Source organism: Ambystoma mexicanum, chromosome 2q, assembly GCF_040938575.1.
Source record: "Ambystoma mexicanum isolate Mex_15411 chromosome 2q, UKY_AmexF1_1, whole genome shotgun sequence".
NCBI classification, from domain to species: Eukaryota; Metazoa; Chordata; class Amphibia; order Caudata; family Ambystomatidae; genus Ambystoma; species Ambystoma mexicanum.
Genome location: NC_090924.1, coordinates 344,539,889 through 344,566,702, shown reverse-complemented (window position 1 = coordinate 344,566,702; position 26,814 = coordinate 344,539,889). Strand labels below are relative to the sequence as shown.

Below are 26,814 nucleotides of genomic sequence, written 5' to 3'. Positions count from 1 at the left end.
TCATTCAGTCATTCAGTCTGTATGCTAAGAGAATCCACTGGCTCAATGAAACCAATGTAGGCTTCTTTCGTTTGACAGCACCTCCAAAGGAAAAAAGAAAATATCCAGATGTTCAGAAACTAGATGTCTTGTATAGCTCTGCACACATCCGGTGGGTGTGGGACATGTTTCTTTGGAGAGGCGGAATTAAGATGCAAAACTGGAATAACCGCTTTTTGATGCAGGTGAAACTCTGAACATGTAAGCAGGAAATTCGGTTTAATTTGTAAAACTACGGAGTCAGGAGTCTGACCAAACGGAGGTATGGTAAGAATTCACCAATCTGTCTGGCTGACATAATTGCCGCTAAGAAGATTACTTTCCAAGAGACACATTGCTTTATATTATCAACCTCCTACAACAGCTACAATCGAGACGTATGAAGATGATTTATAATTGAGGAAAGATCCCACACTGGAACTAGGGATCTCCTAGGCTGACTAGGGAGCTCAAAATATCCAAGGAGGCAAAGCACAAACATTTAAATATCTCTGAATTACTTGGTTGCTGCCCACTTCAAATAAAGCGTTGAAGTAACTCAACCCACCCTAAAGCCATCTATAATGAAAACAAATATTCTCCATTCATCTCCTGAACATGCAGAGATTGTTTCAGTGGAATATCACATTGAAAAGGAGGACCAAGTATGTATGTAGGTTGCTGGACTTGATGCTTGGTGAGACTTTGGGATCTCTTAACCTGCTTCCTCTGAGATACCAAGCCTGAGCATGCGCCTTATTTCGACCTCTAGACCATCAACTGCAGATGAAGGAATGCTAGTCAGGGCGAGTTCAGGAGTCATTAGAAGATGGACCGGGAGATCTGATGGCATAGCCAAGAGGAGGGATGCCCACACCCTACTCGTCCAATGTGAGGCAATCATAGTTACGCTATCAAGCTCCCTCTGAAATGTCTGGAGGACTTAGTACAAGATGGCAAATTATAGCAATGAGAAGGGACACCCCAGCCAGGGAGAAGACAGTGCCTCCAGCAACCAAGAGTGCTCAGTGGAGAGAGGCACAACGAGGAAGAAACGTGATGTCCTCTGTTGCAAAGACGTCTAGCCATCGTTGTCCCCAGTAGTTACCAACACGAAGAGTTAGAGTATTCTTCCAAAGACGGGAAGATTAAATCAGTCTGCAACTGGGTTCTGTTATTCCCAGAGGTAAGCTGCTTTAAGTTTTGTAGGTGGGGTTTTTATCCAAGTGAACAGGAGTTCTGCCAACGTCCCCAAATACTGTGATATCGTTCCCCTTGTTCTGTTAACATAGGACTTCGTCTGTCCATATCAACATTCATTTTGCCCTCATCTCCTCATGAAAATGCAGATAAGCTCTGAAGATAGCTGTTAAATTACTCCATTGGTATGTATTTCTTCATTTGCTACTCGACCACTGGGTCTTAATTGAGTGACTCCCCAATGCAGCACCCCGCTGTTTCAGACTGTATCTTCTGTGAGTAATACTGGATCGGGTGGGCCAGATGAACACCCTTCAACAGATTTTGTAAATTGGAAGACAAAGTGAAATTGCACCAAACCTCTAATGCTGCCGCAATCATACAGTTCTAGTATATGAAAACTGGGAACAATTTACTCAAGAGGTGGTGTAATATCGGTTGCAGATGACAGCTCGCCCATGGAACGCTTGCCTTGAATACTACTGCTATGTCCCTTTGCAGGCATAACCAAGTGCTCACACAATCTCCTGATCCATTGATCATTTTGTCAAAATGTCAATTCAGCAGGAGGGCTTTAGATAGCAGAAGAGGGGTCCTTCCCTAGAGAAACTCAAACCTCACTACTATAAATTAGAGATTCTGAGGAGTCAATGAGGACTTATTAATAATGATCTGAAACACGTGATTTTGTAGGACTTTGCACACTATTCTGGTTTGATGGTTGCAAACCTCTCTGGAGTCTTAGTGGATGAGCCAATCAACCAACTAGGGTTCACTCTGGATCCCCCTTCCCTGAATGCGACCCATGATGGGAGACAGGATCTTAGTTAACACTCTGGCGGTGAGATTATCCCAAAAGCAGGACCTGGGACTGTTACCCAGTTGCTCGGAGTGCAAACAGTAGAAACATCTGATGGGATGCCCATATCGGTGTATGGCAGCTCGAACTTAATGCTGGCAAGCAGCTATTTTCACATTGAAAATGTCCTCTTGCAAGTTGGAAAACTAGATAGGTGGTAGATCCATGCTGTTAGGAAATATTTCTCTTCAGGCAACTTTCCCTCCATTTGTGTGGACCCCCCAAACGTTTTGGTTTATTTTTCAATCTGACCTGACCTTTTTCCAGTGAAGTGAAGCCCTCAGCTTTATTCCTTAAGACTGTCAGTACTGGGAAACCATGTTTCCCTTATCTTGTTACAAGTTATCTATTTTGGTTAGCTTTGCAACACTGCACAATTCACTTTACTGCAGCGTAATGGGCTAGTGTAGGATTTGTTTGTTATTATTAGTTTATTTTATTATTATTGCTTAAAGCTGAAGTTTAAAAAGGAAAGTCTTATGTTTTGTGTTTTATATGTTTTATGGTATTTTATGCATTATGTTGTATGTGTTTTAGCGTGTATAACTTGTATAACTTGTAGGATTTAATCGGTAAATATGATAGTGATACTTTCTTTTTGCTTACTTTATGTAATATGAATAAAATTGTAAAGGTTTATTGTAAAACCAAAAACAATAAAAATAAAAATAAAAAGAAAGTGCAGTGCAATGGGCTAATGGGATTATTTTTATATGACTCTAGGCTAACACAGAGAATTTTTGGTTACTTTTGATGTGCCTAAAAGACATGTTGGTGGCAGCAGTTGCATTTTTACTATTTGTGCAATACTTTTCTTTAGCCGTACCTTGTTTACCACATTTGGCTACTAACTGTGGCTAGTGTACCAACATGGCCGTGCCACAAGGTTTTTGCTTGTTCTTTTGGCCATCTTGTTCTGTGACCTTCTTCCTGCCCTGCGAGGTCAGGAAATTTCTTTTAGGGTCATGCACTTGCCCGGGAAAGCCTTGGTTTTTGTGGGCTAATACAGGTCAATCCGTGTGTGTTCCCAGGAAGTGGGCTGGGACTGTCTGGTCCCAATGCACATACTGGTGCCTGAATGTCTGGTGTGCATGCTTGCATGAGATCCCCAGTGGTCGTTGATTGGAGCATTGTTGGTGTGCATGAGTGAGGCCGATCTTGCCATCGGAGGGTTGAGTCTGAGCACTCACCTGACTTTGGATAAGAAGAGGAGTCCTACAGCCATGCTCCATAGAGATCCTGGATTACCCTGAAGGAACCAAGTATCCTGTCCAGCTGCCAGATGGGTGAATAGACTGGAAACCTGTTGGATAAAGGCCTGTCGACCAACTTCTGCTGCTGTCCTGGAATAGCCCTGCCTGGATAGTGATCTCCAGAAGTCCTGCAAAGGTGTTTTCGACCCTTCGGGGGTTGGGAACAATCACCCTCGATGTGAGCACAGTGTTCTGTGAAGAAGAGCCATCAGAGGTTCTCCTGCAACCCCCAGTGGCTGGCCAGCTCTGAGTTTGAGCTACCGCACTGCAGACGTTGCTCTTCTGTGTGTCGTCCCTGCACAATTTTGTGGTTTCTGCATCAAGAGGACCCTAGTTAGGAAGCAAAGTCTGACTGTAACAAGTGTGTCCCCCCTGCATCGGTTGGCATCAGTGGCAGTGATCCGAACCAGCTTTCCCTGTATCCAGTCCTGTGCTGAGAGGAGCACCGCATCAAGTTATTTTGTGTTCTCCATCCTGAAGACCACACTTTTGGAGAATTACAATGATGATGCAAAATGACTGGTGGGAACAGTAGCTAATGATATATTCACGCCACCCTCGGGGGATGTAACATCAAATGAATGCTAAGTAACTATGTTGGATGTGTTCATGATGGTAACAGGGCAACGAGCAGTAGTGACTCTACAACTAGCAATTACATGACTTGTAGGGTTTTAAAAAGTCCCCAATTTGTCAGCTTGAGGTTTATCATGCCCAAATGGCAACATTTGCCAATTACATATTTCCCCAAATGCAAGGTGTATATATGAAGGTAAGCATCTTGCATATGGACGGCTGTAGACCAATCTCCAGAGAGGGTGTATGGTATGCCATGTTGAGCTGTAAACATGCAAAAGGTCGGGTTCTGAAAACGGGTTCATTCTATTTAGATAGAGCACTGGATAAAAGTGCCTTGATGAAGGAAAAGAATGGAGAAAAATCCATCAATGTGACTGTTGCTCCATATGCAACATTCCCTATGGCATTTTTCATCAACACTCATTGAATGCCAAACAACAGTGAACACCTTCTTGCTAGCAGGTGGATTCTTCTGAAGTTGATCAAATAAGCTTTCCATATGACTTCCAATATCCCTAAGTCAAAGACATCCTACCAAGCCTCCCTGAAATGGACTTGGTGCCCTCGCACCACCACCTCTTGCTTGCACAGTCATGCCTTAGGTGGGACTGTAGTCGAAGCATAAGAACCTGTTCATCTTACACGAGCGGATGAACATCTAATGCTTCCATGGAGACACGAGAGCCTGCTGGACGTTGAGCACTCTGAACTCCTGGCCTAGTGAGGAACCTTCCTCTTCCACTGTAGGACTAGACATGTGTCCTGTCTTTGAAGGAGTTTGCCAGGATTCAATAAAGCTGTGGTAAAAACAGATTGGGGCCCAAGAACATAGGATTGGGCAAAGCAGGTTTGTGTGAAGCTTCTGCCGTCCAGTTATGCACCAAAGCTGTCAACAGCCAGCCCAAAAGGAACTTACCGCTGAAGCTCCTTCCTGCACCAAATCATAATATCTATCAGAGTAGTACTGGGCATGAGATTCTGTCATTTCCAGTAGGAGACTGTTCCCCATCCCGGTTTTATAGCAACAGAAGTGTAGGCATACCCGGCGTATGCTCTCGGCTATATGATATGGTTGATTCCCAAGAATGTTCTCACCTTGTTGCCTACTGGTTCACCCAGAGATGCCTCATCCCGTGTGAAGTTACTCTGTATCATTAGTTATTCCAATTGCTCATCAAGCTTGCCATTGTCTGGATGTTTGGAATCAAAGTTGAACGAGGATAGTATTTGAAGACATCCTTTCTATTATAGGCAAATCTAGATGAACCCAGAACATTACAGATGGACCATATTCAAGCATAATATTACCAAACGACCATCCAGATACAAACTTCATGCACCAAGTCCTTTGGGACATACCCCACAAATTACGTGTAGAGAGGGTCATTAACCTTTGAGTTCATGACACACGATCTAGCAATCCTGCAGAATTGGACATATTGATTTAAATGTACACAAGATAGGTGTATCTTGATAAACGATATTCTAGTTGTAGCCAAAGTTGATTGTAAAAACATGATGAATTAATGTAATTACCTTGAAAGAGAGCAAAGGTCGAAACACGTGTTAAATATACTTGATGTTCAGGCAAGTTCAATGAGTGATAAATATTCATGTATTTGATATTTGAAATTGAGTATATGGAATTATATGCAACGAAGAGCAAAATGTGTCAGTGCTAACAAGTATCCTCTTACAGCCTTTATCCATTCATACATTCTATTGCCATGCTCCACTTTGCTATATCTGAGACTCTTGATATCCTTGCCCCCGTCATATGAATCCGCCTGAAGCCCAAAGCCAAGTGCAACTCCTGGCACGACTCAGACCTCGTCACCCTAAAACGCAAGTGCAGGGTAGCCAAGAGGCAATGGCGTGCTTCTCGTACATCCACTGACAAACTGGCCTGCCGCCTGATCCAAAGGCAATACCGGCTCTCTGTCCTCACCAAGAAGAGAGCTCATGTCCAAGCCCGCATCTCTGCGGCATCAAACAACTCAGCTGAACTGTTTAAAGTCTGCAAGGAGCTGGCCAATCCTGCCGCAGTCTCTACCACTCCTACCCCTTCCCAAGCCCTCTGCACGGCACTGGCTTCTCACTTCATCTCTAAAACACAGGCCATCCTGTCCTCACGCTCCTCCTTTCCCCTCCCTCTACTACCTGCTCTTTCTCTGGCCCTTCTGCAGCCAACTCTCCTCTCTCCTTCTCTGCCTTTTCCCTATTCACTGCAGATGAGGTTTCTAGACAAGTCCGATCTATGAAAGTCTCGTCAAAACAGGTTCACCCCTGTTACTCCAAAACTATCAAGGACCACATCGACTCCCTGGCTCCTGCCCTGGCTGACTTCTGCAACCACTCGTTGGCCACTGGAGTCTTCCCAGCCCCCCTGAAGCACTCCCTTGTGCACCCTCTTCTTAAGAAACGATCTGCCACCCCCTCCTGTCCGGTTAACTATCGCCCAATCTCCATCACTCCCTTCCTGGCAAGCGCCTGGAGAAACTGGCCATCTCCCCGCTTAATCTCCACACTGAATCTGTTGGTTGTCTTCATGACCATCAGTGTAGCTTCAGAGCTGCCAGAAGCATGGAAACTGCTCTCCTGAACATCCTTGAAGACCTGCTCTTCAATCTTGACTCTACCACCCCCTGTGTCCTCATTCTGCTTGATCTCTCTTCTGCCTTTGACACTGTCAACCATGCCATCCTGCTCAACCATCTCTGTGATAACCTGGGTATCACTGGTCAGGCCCTGGCGTGGCTGACTTTTTTCCTCTCTGACCGACCCTCCCAGGTCCAACTTGGGTCCTTCCTCTCCGTTATCGTTTTCTCTACCTGTGGTGTCCCCCAGGGGTCTAACCTCTCTCCCTGGTTGTTCAACCAATACCTGGCACTCCTTGCCCACCGCATTGCCGCTCTCTGCCCCAACTTCCAGTGCTATGCGGATGACACACAGCTCATTTTCAGGCTACCTTCGGCCACCTCTTCCCCCTCCCTCATCTATGACTGTCTGTCTGCTATCCAGGAGTGGTGTGCCATCAATGGCCTCTGCCTTAACGCCAGTAAGACTGAGATTCTCCTCATAGGCACACCTGCTCCCTCCTTTCCTGTAGCTCTCTGGCCAGCCTCCCTTGGCCCTCTTCCTGCTCCCACCTGCAAGGCTAAAAACCTTGAGGTCATCTTCGACTCCACACTCTCCTTCTGTCCTCACATCTCTGACGTCTCTAAGAAGTCACACTACCAGATGCATCTCCTCAGAGGTATTATTCCTTTCCTCTCCTTCCCCCAGAAGCTCACTATCTGCAGAGCTCTGGTTCTCTATAGGCTGGATTATTGCAACAGCCTCTTTCTAAATCTTCCTGCCTCTACTCTCCGCACCTTGTAACTCATCCAGAACAGGACTGCGAGACTTGTCCTTGGCCGCAAGCCCAGGGATCGTATCCCCCCAGGACTGAAATCTCTGCACTGGCTCCCTGTGGCTGCAAGGATTAAGTTCAAAACCCCATGCATTGTCCACAAGGCCTTCTGGGGCAAGGGGCCCCAATACTTTCAACTCTCTCTTCCTAAATATCTTCCTTCTCGAGCTCTCCGCAAATCCGCCTCCAACTCCATCAGGGTCAGTCACTTTTCCAAGCAAAGAGTTGTTGTTAGATCCCTTTCTTCGGCTGGGGCCTCCCTCTGGAACAGCATCACTTGCCTCCCTTGAACTTGGGGAGAACCATCTCCGGTTCCGGAAGCACCTCAAAACCTTTCTCTTTGCTTTTGCTTTTTCTCCTCCTCTACCCTGCTGACCGCCTGGCTGTAACCTGAACTGCACTGGTTACCTGAACACCCTCTGATCTCGGGTCCAGGTCTCTTCCCGCCAGTCTCACACACTTGCACCGCCTGCCTGGCAACCCCCGCACTTGGGGACTATTTCTGTATCCCTACAGTCCCCCTACCAGCACTTGACACCTGATGTCTGCACTTACCCCTGCACTTGCCACTTCTGGCAGTTACTTTTACTTATTGTTATTATCTATTACCTTGTACTGCACTGTCCCTTCCCCCCTCCCACGCACTTGCGGGATCTGAATGACACCTGGCCTAGTAGGATCGTTGTCTGTCCTCCCTTTGTTCCCCCTCCCTTGCCTCTTTGCACCTTGACACACTTGTGTATAGGCACGTTACAAATACCATATCATATCATATATCAGGAAGGGGGTCCAGTGCACCTCATCATCAAGCACATTGCAAAATTGAAGCCAAGGTAAATCATCTATTGCAAGCCCTGTGGCGCAACTGGCTTGGAGTTCTGCCATACTTTTACTTTTCGTACCCCGGTCAACATGCATAGAAACAAGCGCTACTTACATTCCACTCGTAGGCTGTGACTGCGATGCCGGATGCAGCTCCAGAACCAGCGAGGCCAATGAAGTGCCCACTTCCCACATTACTGCTAAACAGGGAGGCTCCGATCTGCAGAAGAGGAATGCCGCACACGGTAAACTAGTGGGGAAATCACACATATTCTAAACATGCAGCAAAACACTTGCATCGTGTAAGCAATCATGCACTGCTGTGCACCTGGGAAAGCACGGCGCTAAGTGATTCAGCACCTCAGAGTGTGTGGAGGATGCAACATTTGTTGAACACTCTCTGATGGTAACAGCCGTACACACAACTCTGAAAGATACCCATCGACTCAACAAAGTGGGGCTCATTTTCGTCGTGAAGTAATCAAAAATTCATGTGTAAAATGCACGAATAAACATTTTGCGCATGGATTTTCCTCAACTACACATGTTACTTAATTTGGATGGCGAGAGAGGGAACGGAAGGAATATCGGTTTCTGCCTCAGCCATCCTCTCTGCTTCACAAATGTTATAGCATTTACTCAAGAATGGCATGCTCATATTGGCGTACATGCTGTGGATTCCTATGGAATCTCCTGGCTTTTTACAACAACAAAAGGCAGGCGGATTCCATTGGATTCCATTGTAAATGCTGCATGGCATGCGTAAATGGCAGTCAGCGTTTACATAAAGGCGCCCAGGCCATCATGTTGATTTTCATTCCACCATGCAAATGCCAAAAATTTCATGGAAGGAAAGTTGGTTGCACATAGGTGCAAATGTAGGCTCTACCTTCCGTGAAATTTACAGTGTTTCAAAAATGATCATCAGTGTAGTTCATGTTTCAAGGGCTGGTAAATTGTAAGCAGGGGCCCGCCTACGTTTGCACTTACATGAAAACCGGTCCCTTACATGCATTTTTTGTCATTTGCACTACAAAGTGTAAAAGGCAGGTGTAAAAAGCAGGCAGCATCGCTGGTAGGCCTCACTTTTGCACTTCGCAGTACACATTGAGTAAACACCACCTGCCATTTACACATGGCATGCAGGGTTTATAAATCCATCTGCTTTTTGCTGGTGTAAAAAGCAGGTGGATTCACTAGGAATCTACAGAATTTAGACGGGCATGAAAAGGTCATGCTCCTGTAAATGCCATCCCGTTTGCACAGCTACTGAGGCTAAAGCGGGAGTTGGAAAGTATGTACACCCTCATGGTTGCAAGGTCAAATCTCAGTGAGTTTAACTGAACCCCTAGTCCTTCTAAGGTTGATAGCGAGGGCATGAAAATGCCTTTGATAAGAGCCCTAAATGTGAATGCGTTATATGTTTTAAAAAAAGAGCACTGGCGTATTCTGTAACTCTTATGTGTCCAGTGCTAACTGTTCAACGGTGCCTGGGCTTGTCCTAGTCCTTAACTCTTATTTGCATCCAAAACATTTAATGGGATTTTCAAGTTGAAGAATGTTTTTGAACAGAGCATTCTGTGGACTGATACCCCTCAAGAACCCACATGCCATTGCAGGGGCAACACACAAGGTCGTAATTAACGAGTCATTCAGGAAATGTAATTATGGCGTGAAAGATACGTTTTTTAAATTAAATTTATATATGTAATTGTTTTTTTTATAACTCACCTAATACCGTACCTGCGTTCGGTTTCTTAGTGTGGATGGGGGATTCGAACAGCTGGTGCTCTGCATGATCTTGCTTCCAAGACCAGGGCGTTTTTCTGCTTTGTTTCTAATGTTTCCCATTAGGCTGTAAATCATACCTACTGTCAGATGTAGTCATGCGCCTAGTATACCCCAAACTCCTATGCAGTAATGCATGTGTCATGGAGGAAAGAACACTCCTCAGAGGCAGTTGTGAATAAGCTCAGTGTGGAGGTTTGTAGAAGGATGGGTTCTCACCCAAAACTAGCCCCGTGGCAAAGGAGAATCCAGAAGCAGTGAAAATAATCACCTGTGCGTTGCTGATCACTGGGGCAAATGTTTCTGGGATTTTGAAGTTGCATGGTGAAGGCTCAGTTTGACTTTTTCAGTTTGTATTTCCAGCTGGATTTCTAGATGTAAGCAAAGCCTTCCTGTTCAGCAGGAGGTCAGGGAACCGAGCTGTGGCGGGATATCCTCGAGTGAAACTGTCGCTGCATCACTGGGGGCAACCCAGGGATGCGTGAAGCAAAACTGTTACTCCCAGAACAAAGACGTGTTGGAAAGCTCTGCCCTAACGCAGCATTGCCTGTTGCATTGTCACCTAGATGGTGACGTACTGCAGTTATCATCCCTGAAAAAAAGATGAATGTCCCACCCAGCCTTGCTGCTGAACTAAGGGCAATCCCATTGGGAGCAACCATCCTCTCTAGAATTCAATGTGGCAAGGCCCTGCTCATGGGCCTCCCTCTAACAGGAACATAAAGGAGTCAGAATAAGGTAGAAAGGATCATTTTGAAGCTAAATAAGAGACCAGTACTTTCATCCTATAAGACTTGTATCCATCCCCATTGGGTTTGCAAGCCCCATGTAGGCTCTCCATAACTCACTGGGCAGTCTGGAATTTTTTTCCTCCAAAATTCTCTAGACACTGATTTGTAATTCAATGGTAAAGTGATCTTGTATGGCGCAGTTTCTGAAATGGTGGCGGCCTCTTGAGCACAGAAGACAAACCACACGGAGATATGGAGGCCCTGTCATGACTTATCATATTCACAACGTGTGAAGTTTCCCCACAATAAGTGTGCTGGGGTTAGGAAATAACCACCTGGACCCTAGCCATCTACTTGCATTACAAAAGGAGTGAGGTGCGCCTTTCTGGAACAAACCACAGAGACTTGCAGAGACTGCCGAGTATTAGTTGCCTGACTAATGTTTGATTTCTTACACCCACCCAATATTTATACTTTTGCACGATGTCTCGTATGCTTTCTGGGATGAGTATCACAGTTGGCTTTCATAATTTTGAAGTTAATTCCAAAAACTATGAAATGACGCAGGTTTTGGCCATTTTCAGCCCATTTGATTTCTTTGTCATTTCTCTAATAATTCTAAAAATTGCTTAAAATCATGACTAATTCCAGGAAGATCCTTGAAACTTCCATGCCTCCTTGTGCTCGGCTTGATTTGGCATATGAACAAAATGTGCCAGACATTGAGTTTTAGAGATATTTGATTTGCATGTTCGGCCAGAAGCTTGCCACACACGTGATTTGCCTCTCCCTCCAATATGTGAGGTGCATATGGTTTGCATGTTCAGACTTCACGTCACATTCTCTCTAAGAATATGGACGCATTTGAAGGAAATTGATGTACTAAAACCTTGACATGCCATTATTCTGATCTGCAGCTCAACAGCTTTCATTTGAAGGGCCTGAACATGTAACATGCAACTTACTGTCTGGGATGGTCTTCAGGAGCGGGGAGACATTAAAACACCCCTTTAAATTGTGCAAGAAATTAAAAGCTAAATTAAAAATCTACTAGACTATGCTAGTGAGCAAAAATACTTTTCTAGCCCTGTACAAGGCTAGCTGCATGAATGGACACAAACAGATGATGAAAAGGCTCATTTTTGCCAGCTTGCTCCTCTAAGTGCTAGTATATAATGAAATAATGGAGCCAAATGAGCTCTTTGGGCTAACTACAGTGTATGGTAGTGCAGTAGATCAGTTTATGTACAGACTGAACAGAACTATTGATCACTACCTTGAATAAACATCTAGTGAGATTTGTGTTTTTATGTAAGCGAAAAGAAAGAGACTAAGCATAGTGTCTGGACTAGCAGGCAGAGAACTGGGAAAACTAGGGGGAATACTGTACGATTGCTGGCTATCTCACTTTCAGGGTAGCTGGTATAATGCAACAGGGTTATAAGATAGATTGTCAATGAGTATGTGATCAGCTTGTGGGTTGAACACCAGTTGCACAGATGAATGCAACCAGCAAGTCACAGAACTAGGTTTGCCATCCAAAGCGTTTGGCGGTGTGATCACGTACATTTTCAAAAGTGTTCACTTGTCAATATGATGCATCTTCCCCAACAAAGTGAAATCTAGATGGCACTATGAGATGTGAATACACTAACCTACATTTTACTGTAGAGCATGGAGATGATGCAGTGTTTTATGGTAGCAATACTGTAATTACGGATTATGTAACAACTCACATTTTTAGGAATGGAATCGCATGACTGTCAAGTTAACACGTACTGGTCTTTGCAGGACAGGATATAGTTAGCTTAATAAAATGATCATCCTGATTATTTCTGGTTTGCAATTATTAGAAAAATAAATTCTTGACTAGCACTCCCACACAGGCCTTTGGCACTTAAGAGTGGAGGAGATGACTACTGTTGCACTCTATCTCCATTAGCCCCTTTGAACTTGAAGTGGACAGAGAAAAGAGGACGAAGAGACCTTTGTGGGCAAGAGAACCACAGGGCAAGCTATGCTTTAATTGAACAGGGTAACTTAAATTGCTAGCTTTGCTATACAATATTCAATTTGATTAGCAAACCTACAGAATTGCATAGCAAATTGCTACGCAACACTGCTTCTTTTATGCCTTGTTGTGTATTCCTTTAGAGGTACAGCAAGTACTCCAACCATCCTAAAATGCTTCTAAGGTGACAGAGATCAAGTGCAAAAATGTCTTTGAAGCACAAGACAAGTGCTTTGGCCCCATAGATATAGGAGCTGTAGCATGACAGTGTATACAATTCTGTCCGAACGTGTTGTTTGTGGCTACAGTGGAATCTAATTTCCACAAGTGTGCAGCTTTGTGCCAGCCAAATGGATAGCACTAGCATTCATAATGGACTGTAATAAAGGCATCAGCTATCCACATTTCTTCTGTATGTGTCGCTCTTTTATAATCTTTAAGCATTTAATACCCCAGACATGTGTACCCTACCAGAGCCCCAAATCTGTGAACTTTATTTCAAGCACCCTAAGACTTTTTGAAGTTCCCCTGGCATTTCTATATAAATGGAATGCATTATAGTAGTAATATTAATAATAGTGAATTCATATAACACTTGCTACTATAGTGTGTGCCATTTTGTCACGATTTATAAGAAAGGGGTTATTACCCAAATCAATCATACTTAATGTATCAATGTCAGGAGGAAGAAAGGATGAGTTGGCCTTGCTGGGACTCAAACCTGCCAATCTGTAACCTTTGGGGTGAACTGAGCTCTCAGCAGCACGTGTTCAACTTGCTGAGCTGCGGACTACATGGCAGCACTGGGCAGCCTCTCAAGAGAACAGAGCGCTCAGAGATGGATCTTTCCATGCATGGAGGAGGAAGAGGTATCACAATGAAGCAAATACTTGAGTCCACCTATTTTTAGCACCTGCTAACAGCAGGCGGATTCCTAAGGATCCATTATAAATGTACTCTGATGTGTAAATGGCAGGCAGCATTTACACTACTCGCAGCATGAAGTGCAAAAAGGGGCAAAGGCGCTTTTGTGTGTGTTTACACCTTGTTTGCATTTTCTAGAGCAAATGATCAAAACTGCAGGGAGGGGAACTTTTTTAATGTAAGTGCAGACGTAATGGGTCATTTATGTACAATCCACCCTTTGGATAAAATAACCTCCCCGGCGAGCGGGATCATGCTACTTGTGAAATAGAGTACAAATCATGCAAAAAAATGCATGTGCAAAAATGTTACGTTTCTTTTTACTCCACTCTGCATGTACATTCATCTTTATGGTGCAGAGGGGTTAGGCTACATAATTACTGTTTCCATGACCCCTGTCCTCTCCACCAATAAGCGTACACAGTTACACCAGCAAGGCATTTTCATGCAAATGCTCTTGATTCCTTTGCAATTGCACTGCTTTTTACACCAACTAAAAGCAGCCTGGTTCCTTCGGGATCCATTGTGAACGCTGCCTGCCATGCATCAATGCATTGCAGCACTTAAGCATTGTGTGCTAGAAACTGCAAAAAACAAAGGCGATCAGGCATTTCCACCTTTGCCTTGCATTTCGTAGTGAAAATAACACTTCATGGAAGAGACCGCTTTGCACGCGAGAGCCACCGCACGAGGTCTCCTCCATGCAATTTACAGGGACTTGCAAAATGAGTCCCGTGGTGTTGTTAAGCTCTCCGTCTTGAAGCCGACTTGCTTTAGTGCTTTGGGCTCATGTTCGTTATTTAGTCAAGTAAGAAGCGTGCGTAACAGGCATGTGTACATGTGTGCACATGCTTTTTATGCTATTCCATATGCTCATTGATTTATATGACGGCGCAAATGACCACCTCCCCCACCTCTGCTCCACCATATAAACCTGCATGCATTAACACACGCATCTGAGTTTCAAGCTGGTGGTAATGCTCTGGATTCCTGTGGACTTCCTCTGCATTGTGTACCGGCTAAATGCAGTCGGATTCCATAGTAATCCATTGGAAAGGCTGCTTGCATGTGCAAACGGCAGGCGCCGTTTACACCATTTCCACTGCGGGGTGCATGACTCGAGAATCTCTCCTGAAATCAGGGCTCCCCTCTCGCCCTTAAAAAATGCAACCTTTGCTTGATTGATGGCGGCTACCGCTCACATTTCATCCTGACAAGTAGAAAACCATGGCACTCACAGGCCACCACACCATGCTCTTCCCAGCCAGGAAATATCCGGTCACTGTGCTCCTCTTCGTGCGCCACATAGACTGGAAGAAAGGAGAGGAGCAGAGAGGTCAAGGGTCAGTAGATCATTCTCAGTCACATTTAGGCCCTTTTTCATAAAGAGTCAAAACTGAACAATGCACATTTTGATTGTATAGTTTACCTTGCTGTTAAGCTTTTTTTATTGTTTCATTTTAAGTAAAAAAGAATATACAAAACCTTCAGGGCATATTCCCTGCACATACATGAACGCAACATATACATTTATTTTTATACTTGCAATGCATTTCATGCCACAGAGCGAAAGAGCAAAATGGCCGGAAATAGGATGTGGCCGGAGGTTTATGAGGGGTACTTCTCGAAGAGCCACTCCGCCAGCTGCTTCATGAACACACAGGGCCTGATTCATGGAATATTTTGCACGGTGCAAACTTTTCACTGGTGCAAAGTAACTTTGCACTGCCAACAAACACCCTGATTCATGGAACAGTGCAAAATGTATTTTTGCTGGCAGTGCAAAGTCACTTTGCACCAGTGAAAAGTCACTTTGCTCCGGAAAAAAATATGTCCAAGAATCAGGTCCACAATGGGTAGTTGATTGATTTAGTGTGACCCAGCGGGAGTTTCACAACTTTTCACCTTCTCTGAATGGCCCAACCTGTCGCTCTCACTTCCCCAGTTCAGCTGCCCTTTGCCTGCAGATATGGGCAGTGGCATAGCGAGCGGGGGCAGCGGGGGCACCTTGCCTGCCCAGTGGCTCTTTTCAGAGTCAGACCGGGACATTGGCTGAACAATGAGGGTGCCGAGCAGGAGTTCCTGCTGAGCACCGTCATTGTCCTGGCAAGAGGCCACCTCCCGTTCGGCACCCTCATTGTTGCAGCTCAGTGCAGCAGAGCGGCTCTCCCAGGGGCCTGACACGTTGCTCTGTGTCATCAGAGCCTTAGACTGAGAGCCATAAGGGGGATCTGTTAGGCTCACATTCATCTGCATGATGCTATTGTGACTTTGCATGCAGGATGGGGAAAATAAAGCTAAAGCCATGCTCTTGTTGCTCAACATCGTTCCATGATGGTGTATATAGTGCAAAGTTAGTTTATTATGTAGTGTCGTTTGCTTCCAAGACATTGCTATAAATAAAGTATTATTTAAGCACATGAAATGCAAAGCAAAACCTTAATAAATATCGATATCGACTAGACCTGGGAAGATGTGTTCAGTTACTTAAATTACCACATGCCGGTTTCACCATTTAATCAACGCGTGTGACCCTGGGCAAATCATTTAATCACACTGTGTCTAATCTACATCTCTGTAAGTGATTCACTTCATAGTAAGCCTGAGGACTATAGAGTTGCTCCATATATAATAATAGTACAATTTAGGTATTTTGCACCACAAAGTTGTTTGCCACTTGACTTACTTACTCTAAAGTCACTGGCTTGGTGCCTCCCTTGTATCAAAGACTGATGATGCTCCTTGTGAGGTCCTTTTCTGTGAAGTCACTTCTGTTGGTGCAATCCATAGGCAAATTAGGAGGTTTGCATGTATTTTGACCCCCTCACACCACCAGAGCCTAGACAGTCTGTAATAGATGAGTTTCCTGCATCTGTAATAATCCTGCAGTTTTAATATTGTTGTTATATGTATGAGTTAAAATGCCATCTGCCACTAATGTCACAAAAAAGTTGATACCGTATAGAAAGAATCACGTGCACTGCAGGGCACTTGTGATCCGCTACCATGTTAAAAAGTGTCCTGCAAAACCATTTTGTAAAGTTGGCCACACTCACCAAGGGGATGCTGCCATTCAATCAGGACCACACAGTAAACAGGTGTCCATGTCCCACCCCGCTCTGGGCCACTGCAGCAGCCACAGCTTGGAGCAGTGCGGGACATGGACACCAGACGGTGCCGTGTGCTCTGCCTTCAGCTCTAGTCCTGCATGCATTCACCAGTCTGACTTCAGAAAGAAGCCAGGTCATTTTTTTCTGGAGTTGGAGTGCATCCGACTCCAGAAAGAAATGATCTGACTTCTTTCTTAAGGCGTACTAGTGAATGCGCTCAGGGACTTAAGAAAGTAACGTTCTAGTTGCAGCCTGCGTGACGCCCTGCTCAATATGGGGGCAGGAATGATTGTATGTCAGTTTAGCATTCTTTTCCCAAGGTGCATTTGGGGGGAAAGTAGCAGGACTTTTTTTCACTTTGCAAAGCTGGATACTCCCCTGGATATGGGAGAGCAGGCAGGGCAGGAAGAGTTCAGGGATGCTGTACCTCAGTGTCGTCGTGTTCCCCAGGCACCGCCCACCACCCAGCTCCTGCTGTTACTGGCTGCAAGGTGGGAGCCCTACGGGCTGGTGACACTGGTCATCTCTCCCAGTGGTGTTCCTTTGCTCGTACTGGCCACATCGGCAGCCCCTCTACCAGTGACCTGGGACCCATCGGAACCTCAGATCAATCCAACAGCAACTGTTTTCATTTTTCTTTGGCAATCCGTGGAACTGCTGTGTGCTGTGTTGCGAGGTCCCTAAAACCAGATCAGAAACGAGTTTGGTGTCAAGGACCTAGAACTTTTTTTATATAGCTTCTAAATAGTATAAATGACACAAAGTTAAAAAGTGTAAAAAAAAAGACAAGTATAATCCCTCTCTTGAGTGACAATACGATCTGCGTACTGCTTTCATCAGTAACACTCTCAAACTAGGCAACCATCATTGTTGACATATTGTTCTTTTTAGTTTGGGCTAAGAAGTGGTATTGAAATCACCACCTTAAAGCCAAAACTATTGTCATTAAAATAAGAGCTTTAACATCAGATTGGGGCTTTGAAGGGGAGTCTCTACTGCTTTTTAATGCAGATAACATATGAGGATGGATTTGTGTTGTTTGGCTATGTGTCCCACCATTTAACGCCCATCTCTAAGTCAAATGTATATGATTTCCCTCCCATTCCCACTCATCATTCCTCAAACCACACCCATTTTTGCACTCTTTACCATGCTGAATGTGTCAGACATTTTCTTTCCTACAGAGCCGCCATTTTGAAATGCAGTTGCTTACAGTTTTATGTTGGTATATCACATCCAAATTTAGAATGCTACGTTTTGATACAAGTAACTTTTGAAATTACACCATTTGTTAGCAACATTTTGATTTCGCTGTAAAAAAGGATTCGATTACACACATTTTAATAAAAAGTATATATTTTTCAAAATTAAGTCTATAATCATTAAATGCTTTCCAAATAATAGTTATTTCTCCCTGGGTCAGTTTATAAGATGTAAAATGGTTGCTTGTCTCCGTCTTGGGATGGCACTGCTGCTTCCTACTGCGAACTCTGAGCTCACATATAGGAATTTTGCTTTTAGAATGTTACACGTAAATCACGTGATGTTTAAAAATGTAAACCAGATTGGCCTTTATCCCACTTAACTTTAGATAATTTAAATTGTGAGAATGTAAAGAGTGCTGATATTGACGTGACTTATTTCAGTCTGTCATTTTCCAGTGGCCAAGCATCACTTACTCCTCAGCCGTGTTAGGCTGTGACCTACTGACCTAGAATGACACGTTGTTTTCGCGTCCCCTGTAAAACAGAAAGCCATTTCCTCCGAAAGGTTGCAAACAAATAATGTTCTATTGCAGGCTGCAGCAGACTGTGTTGCCTCTTCCGCTCTTCTTGTTGTGGCAGTAAGATAAATAGGGTGACAATAATAGAAAAATATATGTGAAGGGTGGCCGCTTGAGATTGTTAAAATTGACTGCAATTCACTTTAGAATATATTTCGCTCTTTATCACATAATGACGTTCTTCTGATTTTAACAGCAACCACATTCCAGAAATATGAATTTGCTCCAGAAATGTGCATTTAATGCCACCGTGTGGTTAAAACTGGTATTTCTCAGTGCTAAAACTATTGAGAGCGCGCTTGAAACGTACGGTTGCTGTCATTTCATTAGGTTGGTCTATAAGAGATACTATTGCATTCAAGTACAATCGGGGGAATGGCATATAAGAAGGGACTTACAGCCTGTAGGTGTTTGGTTATGTGCCAGTCATCCTAGAGTTAATGACCTAATTGCACTTGTAAACCCACTACTAGTGTAATAAAAATGTCTTACCAGGTCTACCTTCAGCCTCTAGATTTATAAGCACTCTGCATGCACTTCACTGAAGTTCTGTTAAAAACAAGCAATGGCAAAACCAACAGTTTTGGCTTGTAAATAAGTATTAGGCATTTTCCAGGCACTGCTATTAGATGCTCATGTACTCGCACCATTTTGCACCTGCTACCATCAGCAGGCCGGTAATACCACTAGGGCTGTGTCTGGCAAGTGTCTTTCCCATAGCTACCCAAACGCCCTAACGGTTGGCATTGCCAATGCTTGTTTCTTACAGTGGCCATTTAATGACATCACACTGCAGTCCTCCAACCTCTTTCCATATTGTTTGTGACATCAGATTTGACTTTCCCTGCTCTGGCTATCTCACGCATTAAACACCAGCCCTCAGATGGGACACCATTTGCCCTGCCTTACCGCTTAATTAAATCATTGCTTTCACAATTGAGATCTTAATATTTTCAGTGCCGTGCAATACTGATGGTATGACCCCCCCTATAGCCTAATCAAACTTGAGTTATCAAAGATGTGTTTCATGGAAAGGCTAACGAAACATCAGACCAGTAAGTGGCCAACAGGTCACAATCTATGTGACAAGGTAGTAAGGCCTCTCTTTAAACTACTTTCTGAGTGCCATACAATAATTAGTCAGTCTAGTGCACTGCTTATACAGGACAATTCCATGACATCAGCAAGAGGACGCACGGCAGTAGTCAGTCAGTCCTTTGAAACTAAACTTTTAAAATACAGAATCAATAAAAATGTGACAGTGCAAGTTCTTTCCACAATGTCTTAGAAATCAATATTTGCAGAGGTATGTTAGTGTAACATTTAGATTATATATCGGCCACTCGCAAAATACAGTGGCATTCAAGTTTGTAGTACTTGCACTTTAACTTCCTTGCCATATTACACTCTCTGCGGCCAAAAGAAAAGGTTCAAGAGCACAAACTGCTCTTAGATCGTAACTAAGCCAATGTCAAGACATAACATGCAACTAGGTATTGCCTGACTCCCATAGAACATAGGAGGAGAGGATCTGACAAATTGACTTCTGCCCTGCAACAAAACAAGGATTTGTAGAGGCTAAAGCGCCTACCAGGCCCTCATGCTTCTCCAAACCAAGAGCCAACACAATCAAAAGGTAAAACAGGCACAGTTAGGATGTATACCTCCTTTGCCTTTTGTGGTAACGTAGGCTCTAGGAAGGCTTTACTCTCAAGAGGAGTGTGAATGTGTTTCAGTAGCAACCCAAACAGCGAAGTAGAACAGTCCAAAATAAAAGAACTTCCAATCAAGATTCTATACAAATATGTATACTTTAATCAAACACACCATGTACAACAAAAACGAACTAAAGAACATTGTAAAATCCCACCCCTGCAGAAAGAACACAGGATATGCAAAGACAGAAAAGATGCAGCACTCTGGGTATTGAGACTGGAGGAGAAAAGGCAATTTAAAGACCACAATGTTCAAGATACTAGTCAATAATACAGTTGAAAGTGTTTGGTGGTTCGACCGTGTCGAACCAGGCTTCTCGGCTTCATTTGCAGGTTTACTTCGGTTTGAACATGCAGCAGTTGCGATGGTCCAGCGGCAAGCAGGCGTCGGGTTGGAGCAGAAGGCAGCTGCGCTCTCGAAGCGTCTACTTGAGCTGTGCAGATCGTGCGGTCATAAAGTTCAGTCAGCGGTCGAAGTTTGACGCTGGTGTGCTGAAATCAGGATGCGCAGGTGAATCAATTTGATGTAAATGCTTGGAAGTCACTGTTCGGGGGACACCAAGGTCAGGTCAATCGACTTACAGGAGTGGCACTGAAGAAGCTTGTGCTTTGAATGGTGACTCGAACAATGCAAGTCAGCAGTACTTGGTTTCGAGCAGAGGCAACAACGTGCTTCAGACAGCAAGGCGTGGCGGTGAATGGAGTCAAACAGAAAATGGCGATTCACTGAATGATGAGCCCTGAAGGCAGCTCTGAAGGGTCCTGCAAGTTCGCTCAGCATTGAACATGTTCTTATCAGAGCTTTCAGCGTGTCAGCGTGGAAACCCCATTTATATTGGCTGTTCAGGCTTTTAGGAGCTGTGAGTCCCACTCCAGGGACTCAAGGGCCAAGGCTACCCTTTTGCAGGCTCCCAAACACAGGAGGCAGAGGTGCTGGCACACACCTTTGGCGGTCAAGGGTTCCTGCAACATAGTGAGGTCCCAGGCAGCAGCGTGGCTGGCAGAGATGCGGTCTCAGTCCAACAGCAGAGTTCCCTCAATCATCCTTGGGGATGGTTAGGGGCCAGAGCTCGCCGTCTGCCTTGGAAAACCTTCCCCCCTCACAACTGGATGACTTTAGAAAGGACTGCTCTCTCAGTGCGGTCCAGCTAAATCTACTTCTGTTTTAGTCTATTTCTGCATAAACCACTTAGGAGACATTTATATATGCATCTCTCTTTATATAAAGTCAACATGAATACTGGCTACATTCCAGAACTTCCCCCAACCATTCCTTTACACATTCCATGGCTAGCATTCTATAATTCCCCTTAACCTAGCAACATATCATTATTAATCATAAATAACATTAGCAGTAAAACAGTGTGGTCCAAAGGCCTATGTGAACAACCAGCGCAAATGCTCAATTTTAGTAATATGAAAAAGGCAGCGTTCAACATGAGATTGTGAGGGTGCCAGGACCAAGAACCCTCAGTAAAAGATAAGTTAAATATAATCAGTGAACTGCGCCTATTGACAATAATACAATAACAGTTGAGTTATATTTTTAATTCCATTCCACAGCCTGACACGTGTTTCGAGCGAAGCTCTTTTTCAAAGGCGATAAAACTTGTCCAAGAAGAATCTTAATATTATTTGCGATTGCAATGTCCATTAAAGGAATTCAGCCTTCCGGCAACAACAGAGATAATTCAAAGAAATAGTGTGAATCCCTTCTTTTGAAGGCAAAGGTCCACAGGTGATTGGACTAAAGATAGCCTGCTCTATGGGTTCAATCCCTACTCTTGCAATTAGTGGACATGGCCCTTTTGGCATCACACCCAAAGTGCTTTATGCTACAGGAAGTGAAGGGGCCAGGAAAGAGAAAGATGCATAGAGAAACAAGATTGCAGAATATTCCCTCAGATTTCTACAGATGTCTCCCTGGCTACACGAACCCCACCCTCTTCCTGTCTCAGTAGAATTAAAGGCCTTTAGGAATGCAGCACTGTGGTGTGAGGCCTATCCCTTTGTAAATGGGTGTGCCTTTTCATTCCTGTGCCCAGGTCAGCTTCCTGTGGAGTGGCTGTCCCTGGTGAAAGGGTGTTACCTGCCCTTACAAAGGAACAGCGAGAGGCAATCACCCAAATCTACAGTTCTGACAGTGGGCATGGGGAGCCTTGTTTGGAATTAATACACATCACCCTTCCACACCTGACTGGGCACACAGTACTAACACATGTGCAATATTAATTTAATGTGGCTGTGATAACGATGAGAGATGCTGATCACCAAACCATAACTCAGGTATGCCTTATATTTACAGTTTCATGTGCCACCAGAAAAGGATCCTCAGAGTTATGCAGTTTTTGTAGCAGCGTGCATATCTTAAATGAATGCCCTGCGCTGCAGATGCTTGGCTGCAACTACAGCTTGTTCAGAGGGCACCTGTGATCTGATGCTGCTACGTGCCACTTCAAGGCAGGTGCTGCCATCAGATTACTGAGGAAGCAGTACACATGTGTACACTATGTTTTTGGCATGGAGTTTTAGGAAAGGGAAATGGGATCAGCAGATTTCCCTTTCAGAGATGGAATTACCTGCATCATTTTATTATTTAAAATAAAAAAGCCAGCGGTTTAACACCCATGCCAGATGGCAGTCATCACAGGGGCAAATTGCACAGATGGGAGGACCAACGTATTCCCTTTTGTGCACTGCCATCTCTGACATGCAATATTTATTGTATGCATTACAATGTGCAAAACAATGCATTAAGATCTGGACAGACCAATGGCAAAACACATTGGGCGAACCCATCCCACATGCACACTTGGAGAGACATTCTAAATTTGCACAAGCCATAAAAATCAGGAAGTGTTGGTATAAATGTATGAATCAATGGCAGTATCCATTTGCTCGCTGCGCCACAGGGAACCAGGCTGCACCTCACTGAGGAGGTCCAACAAGGCCGAAACATGTCTGGGGTTGCTTGGTTTTCTGTGCAGAGGGGACCTGGCCTAGCAGTTCGGGCTGGGCTGCTACCTTCGGTGGCGGCAGCTGCTGACTGATTTGCACATGGCTTGTCCCCTTTTGCAATGGCGCAGACGGGCTAAAAAACGGTGGTGTGGAAGGTTGCCCAGAGCAATTGCCAGTGGTTTAGATTCATTCGAAACCTTCCACCCATCACTTTTGTGGTCAATGGCAGTATACACCAGAGCGCTTACACCAGAAGAACCCAGCTGTTTCTCAGGACTGTTGGGGGGAGTGCAGGGGCTCAAGGGACTGGTTACACATCTGGTGGAGCTGCCTGAGATTGGGGGATTATTGAAGACAATAAATAGCAATATGCAAAAGATGTGGGGGACACACATCACCAGAGGTCCCAATGAAAGCCTGCTGGGTATGGGGCATAAAAATGACCAAACCAGGCCGAGACAAGCCGGAAGGCTTATGTTATCTGGCGGCGTTGCTGGTGATTGCACAGAAATGGAAAACCAAAGACATCTGCTACGACCATGACAGGCTGCTGAAGGTTTGGAACTTTGTCGCCTTGGAGTGGATCACGTACTCCATACTGGGAAAACAGTCAAGGTTCTCGTGTGACTGTGAGACAGTGGTATCCTTCCTAAAAGATGATTTCAGGGAGCCTTAGTGACTAGGAATTGTGTGTCTGTAATGGGTATTTTCTCCACCCCGAACTTCAGGGTGGGAAGAAGGGGGATGTTGGGTTAAATGTTGATATATGTTTAATCAAAAAGCCAATAAAAAGAAATAAAAAAAGATCTGGACAGACCCAGGTTTATATGAGTCTTTTGTACTTCATAGTGCAAACAATTGTAAATGCCTCCCACAATAAATGCATGGAGGGAGACATTTACAGGTTGCTCAAAACTGGTGAAATCCACAGCAATCTTTGCATTAATGCAGGATCAAAATCAGATGCTGGGGTTAGTAGATTACTTACAGGGAGAAAATATGTGACAGGCACGTTCAAGGATCTCAAGACCCTCCCCTTGAAGGAATAGCTCCTCCCTAACACCTAGGTCCACACACCCTCAACTCCCCACCTAATATGAAACTGGGTGACCTGCTTCCCACTGTTTCCCTCTCTGGTTCCCTCTCTAGTTGCGTGTAGATCCCTTTGGAGGAATTTGACTGGGGTGTGTGCGTTCGCCTAGGCTTTTTTGAAGTTTTGTAATTAAAATGAATGATGGGAGATCAACCTCAGAAAATGTGTGGGGCTAATCCACCCACATTTTCCTCTGCTCACCACCTAACAAACACATAGTCAAGTGTACTCCAGGGGGGACACAGTCTACAGGTGCAGTCCACCCTGTCACATTTAGCTGGAATGTGACAGCCGCGGTTACATCAAAGCATCTCAGAAAGGGGGAAGGCAAATCCTTCCTCTGGCCATGGCCATCCTAATTAAAATATCAAAGGCCCCATGGAACTGCCCTCTCCATTGTCTAAGATCTGCTGGTGGCGGCACATACTAATGAGGGTTAATTGAAACAGGCCTGTGATAGGCCTGAGCGCAGAACCGACAGAAGGGGGCAAGGCATTAACACCTTTTTGATATGCAATGTGTCAACTTGAAGCTAGCTCTCACCCCTCTATGTGAAGGGCAGTGAATGGCATGTCTGGGACAACTATTTACACTAGGCAATCCCTGCAGGGGTGGCACCCTTGCAGAGGGTCGAAGTATGTGATTTGAGAGAGACGGAAGTCTGTTCTCACCACAAACTTCAAGGGAGACTTTTGCTTTGAACAAGAGTCACAGAGAGCTCAATCAATCAGAGAGACACTTTGATCCACAACAGACAGTCACTGGGGCTCATTTGTCTTTAAAAGAGGGCTGAGCCCCTCACTTAGCAGATCATTCAACGACTTCAAAAGGAGTAAGAAGATGGACTCATTTGGACCCTGGCTGAAGGTAAAGTGTCTGCCTTTCAGCTTCCACCAGTGAAGGAAGGCCAGGATTTGCAAGAGGGAAGCAAGGTCCCTTCAGTAAACCTCTCCCAGGGAACAGATTCAGAGGACCCGTACAGCAGCTCCAGAACCGGTACGCAGCCAGCACACAGCATGTCCTGCTTGGTTCTACCAGCTAGTTTCCTAGGTGGGAAGTGCCAGAGAGTCTCTGAACAAAGCACACGCCCGTTGCCTGCAAACACTCACCTCAGCTTTGGGCTGTCCGCCGTAAAGGACAACACAAGCCCTGCGAAGAAGCTAGGAGGAGTGTCACAACAAGCATCAACCATCGTCCATCTTTTAAGGACATTGTCGAGGCAGCTGAGCCCTTGAACCACGACCAGCTGCACCAATAACTGTGTCACGCTGCAGTCACTAAAGATGTCTGAGACGCCTCGACCAGTTTCCAGATACGCCAACCAGCACAGAGACAACGATTATTGACCCTGAGCCACCGTGCAGGCCAGCCTATAGCTGTCCGTCCAGCCTCGCTTGCAAAACTGCTTGCCGCCTGACAGCCATAGCTGTCTCCCGTCTGGAACTCTGTGGCAGGAGCTGCAAAGCATCCTGGAACCGACTCGACGCTGTCAAGCATCAAGATCATTTCAAGCACCAGGTACATTGTGGTTCTGTCATCCTGGTCCTTCTCCAAAGTCCCCTAGCGATATTTACGAACCCTTGCTCCCTTAGTGCTAAAACCAAATAATCTTGAACAGTAAAGACCGATTGCTTTACCGACTACCCTCCTGTCTGTATCCAGAGTGCATCCCTTTCCTTTGTAAAACTGTCTATCCTCTGTGTTCCGTTACAGGTTTGGCTGTATTTTGTAGTGTGCTAGAACTGTCTGTTGGTAATAATAATAAAGTAGATATTTTTATACAACCTTGACTGGACAGTCCCTTTTATCATTGGGTATTTTTGTTGTGTTGCAACTAACCAATGAACCCCGACCTTGGAGAGATAAGCCTGCTGTTCCGTCCACGTTACCCAAATTGGACAAGGAGGTTTATAATTTACATGTGTTCCAATTTGTTATGATCCCTTCTGGTGTACTAGAGGTGTGGGGCTGATGAATGGTTTAGAAACCGATATTCATCCCTGGACCACTGGTGCCCTGGAAGTTGATTTGTCACACCCTTGCTGACAAATTGACCGCTCTGTTGTTAGCTCCCCAATGCCTTGTTTCTCTGCTTCCCTCACCATGTACTTCCCCAGATGATAGTAAAGTGCTGCCTTTATTCCCCGAGCTAGGTCCACGCACAATGAATACCCTCATAATAATAATATTAATAATAACAGTAATAATCAAAATAATAATAATAATTTCAGTCCTGCCCTAGCTCCTCCGGCCAAAAACGGAGATGCTGGAGAGTTACCTCTTTCACATATTTAGGTTGGCCGTTCTACTCTAAATTATTCTGGCATTCTTGCTTAGAATCTGTGAAACGTCTCGCATTAGCAGAAATGAGGCGGGGGCTTTCACTCAGTGTAAGATCCCACTCAGTCCTGTTAATTGCATGAATGTCGTATAAACCCCCTTTTGCCGAATGGCAACTTTACTGACTGCATTTTTGCCGACATTCTTTGTACCTTTTTTGTTTAACACAGATTGAATGTTTGTGTATGCTAGGGTAGATAGAAGAGGTGTGATGGGGG

General features: G+C 44.7%; 1 protein-coding gene across 2 annotated transcripts in view; it reads right to left on the bottom strand.

Annotated features, from left to right (window-relative positions):
• The window catches only part of SLC5A11 (solute carrier family 5 member 11), a 672,168-nt gene that overhangs the window by 505,087 nt on the left and 140,267 nt on the right, over positions 1-26,814 (bottom strand). For both annotated transcript variants that reach the window (XM_069647357.1, XM_069647356.1), the window contains exons 3-4: positions 14,836-14,907; positions 8,259-8,363 (exon numbers count right to left, since the gene is read on the bottom strand). In XM_069647357.1, coding sequence (XP_069503458.1) covers positions 8,259-8,363; positions 14,836-14,907 — 177 coding nt within the window. The remainder of the gene's footprint in view (positions 1-8,258; positions 8,364-14,835; positions 14,908-26,814) is intronic.